At 36.9% G+C, this 2,900-nt stretch overlaps 1 protein-coding gene across 1 annotated transcript in view; it reads left to right on the top strand.

Moving 5' to 3' along the window:
- The window catches only part of Pmar_PMAR019150 (hypothetical protein), a gene marked incomplete at both ends in the record, with an annotated part of 7,308 nt that overhangs the window by 251 nt on the left and 4,157 nt on the right, over positions 1-2,900 (top strand). The window contains 5 exons of the mRNA XM_002780203.1: positions 488-545; positions 911-979; positions 1,068-1,197; positions 1,247-1,657; positions 1,822-1,907. Of these exons, the coding sequence (XP_002780249.1) occupies positions 488-545; positions 911-979; positions 1,068-1,197; positions 1,247-1,657; positions 1,822-1,907 (754 nt within the window). The remainder of the gene's footprint in view (positions 1-487; positions 546-910; positions 980-1,067; positions 1,198-1,246; positions 1,658-1,821; positions 1,908-2,900) is intronic.

The raw sequence follows: 2,900 nt of genomic DNA, 5'->3' as shown, positions 1-2,900 counted from the left end.
GTTTCACGACTACCCGTTTTACGTGAAGTGGTGAAAAACATGATTTTATTCGCGGTGATATGCAGTGTTCGTGAAATATATTTTTCACTAGGGTGGTGAAACTCCAGTGTTATACTTAGCGAAATTCTCAATCACTCTAGTGATATGAATAGTGTCAAACGCTGACTGCTCGCGGTTTTTTTTGATTAACTGCTGAATAACCGGTAAAATTCGCGAAGTGTTTTTAATTAACTTCATATCGCGTGGAGTATTACGACGCCACTTCACGTAAAACTGGCCTATATATTTTTTATTTATATATTTCATATAGTATTCTGAGGAAAAGATCAAACATTAACCTCAATTGGGTAGAAAAATATAATTTTTCGGTAAAAAATTATTCCGATTTCGGGAAATTCCGTAAATCATCGCAAAAAGTAAAATTTTTTCCTCTTCACCATCTTCGCGCCGTCGCCAAGGACCCCTTCAAAAATCAATTCTTCCACAGAAGCTACGGATAACATTAATGAGATTAATAATAAAGTTGATGATGAGAGCAATATAAGGTAAGAAATCAATTTTGGTGTTGAGTAAATTTTTTAGACAAAAAAATTTGCGGTAAAATTTTCCCATTTTTGCGGAAAATATTAAAAAAAATTCGCTTGTAAAATACAGCGATTCTGGTACTTAGTAAATTTCGAGTGGAAAAAATTTTTTGTAGCATCTTTTCCATTTTTGCGGAAAATATTAAAAAAATTTCGCTCGAAAAATGCTGTACTGAAATCGATACCATAACTCCAGTTATTATCATCAGGCGATTTTGGTATTGAGTAGATAAATTCTGTATTTTTCGGAAAATTCTCACTTTTTGCCGAAAAAATGGCAAATTTTTTTAAATTGATACCACACTTTTGATTATTATTCTTATCAGTTCATCGAAAAAGACGAAGCGTCTATTGGGTTTATTACGCGATCGACCGCCACTGAAGACAACGATTAAGTATTGGTGTGGTAAGCTAGTTGAAAATACATTTTTCTCGTAAGTTTTTTTTTGGGGAAAAAATTTTTTTGGTAAATTTTTCTCTCAGATTTGTCACCGCGGTAACCACGATATACGCTTTGTTTGGCGACGACATTCGTGTGAGTTCCACTTCACAATCAGCGGATAATATTTTTGATATTTTTACAACAATTTCGTTATTTATTTTCACCATTGAGGTAAGGAAATTTCGCAAATTTTTTTACCCAAATTTTTCCACAATTTCAGATTACCGCAGCTTCGATTGGAAAAAAAGGATATTTATGGTCATTTTTTTTCTTTCTTGATCTACTATCAACTGCATCGCTGTTACTTGATTTAACTTTTTTTGCGGAAAATTTTTTCGAAAATAGTGGTGACACGGGTGTGACACGCGTCGGTCGTGCCAGCCGAGCGGGGAGTAGGGCTGCTCGAGTAGTGAGGATGATACGACTAATACGATTATTAAGAATAGTAAAACTATACAAGGTTGCACTGGGGAGGAAAAAAGAGGAGAAAAAAATGGAAATTTTGGAAAAAAATGATAAAAAAAGAACCAGTACTCAAAGCGATCTGTCGTCCGTTGAGGAAAAAGGAGATGAAAATTTCCGAGATGAAAGCCGAGTTGGAAAAAAACTGTCGGAGTTGACAACCAGAAAAGTAAGTTTTATAATGTGGTTTTAGTGATATGAAAAACACTAGTGAAAAGTATATTTCACGACTACTGCATATCACCGCGAATAGAATCGCGTTTTTCACCACTTCACGTAAAACGGGTTGTGAAATTTTTACGAATTTTTTTCTATTTTTTTCCTCAATTTTAGGTTATATTGTTGGTATTGGCGATGTTATTCGTTTTACCACAATTTGAAATTACTGGACATTTTGAAGAGATGGAAACAAGCCCACAGTAAGCGAAGCGAAGTTTTCTCGTATTTTTTTGTATTTTTTTTTCATTTTTTCCAGCGATTTTTCTTCACAGGTTACCCATTTACCAGTAGAGTTTCACCACCCTAGTGATATGAAAAACACTAGTGAAAAACATATTTTACATTTCACCTCGCGAAAAACGCACGTTAGCAGTGAATAACGCGTAAAACAAGTGAAATGCGGTGCGTTTTTTTGGTCTCATAAGTATTTTCGCGAAGTATTTTCGATTTGCTGCATCACCGCGAATATCGCGTTTTTCACATGGAGTATTACGACGCCACTTCACGTAAAACGTGGAGTTGTTTGATCCATCTGGTGGCCTCCTCCTACGCTTCGTAGTTAAGTCAGAATAACTCTGCACGCACGCACGCGAAAGTGTCTGTTGTTGCGGTATGTGCTCAGTTCGCTTCGCTTCGTAATCGCTTTCCTCATCACCTGAGCTCAGGAGTTTTCTATACAGTGTTGGAGTAGGAATATATGTAATCGCTTTCCTCAGCACCTGAGCTCAGGAGTTTCCTATACAGTGTTGGAGTAGGAATATATGTAATCGCTTTCCTCAGCACCTGAGCTCAGGAGTTTCCTATACAGTGTTGGAGTAGGAATATATGTAATCGCTTTCCTCAGCACCTGAGCTCAGGAGTTTCCTATACAGTGTTGGAGTAGGAATATATGTAATCGCTTTCCTCAGCACCTGAGCTCAGGAGTTTCCTATACAGTGTTGGAGTAGGAATATATGTAATCGCTTTCCTCAGCACCTGAGCTCAGGAGTTTCCTATACAGTGTTGGAGTAGGAATATATGTAATCGCTTTCCTCAGCACCTGAGCTCAGGAGTTTCCTATACAGTGTTGGAGTAGGAATATATGTAATCGCTTTCCTCAGCACCTGAGCTCAGGAGTTTCCTATACTGTGTTGGAGTAGGAATATTTTATCGAAAATTTTCTCACAATTTTCATATTGTCACCAACCGTATCT

Source organism: Perkinsus marinus (assembly GCF_000006405.1).
Source record: "Perkinsus marinus ATCC 50983 genomic scaffold scf_1104296944428, whole genome shotgun sequence".
In the NCBI taxonomy this organism is placed as follows: domain Eukaryota; phylum Perkinsozoa; order Perkinsida; family Perkinsidae; genus Perkinsus; species Perkinsus marinus.
The sequence above is the reverse complement of the archived record's forward strand: the minus strand, read 5'-3'. Positions and strand labels throughout refer to the sequence as shown.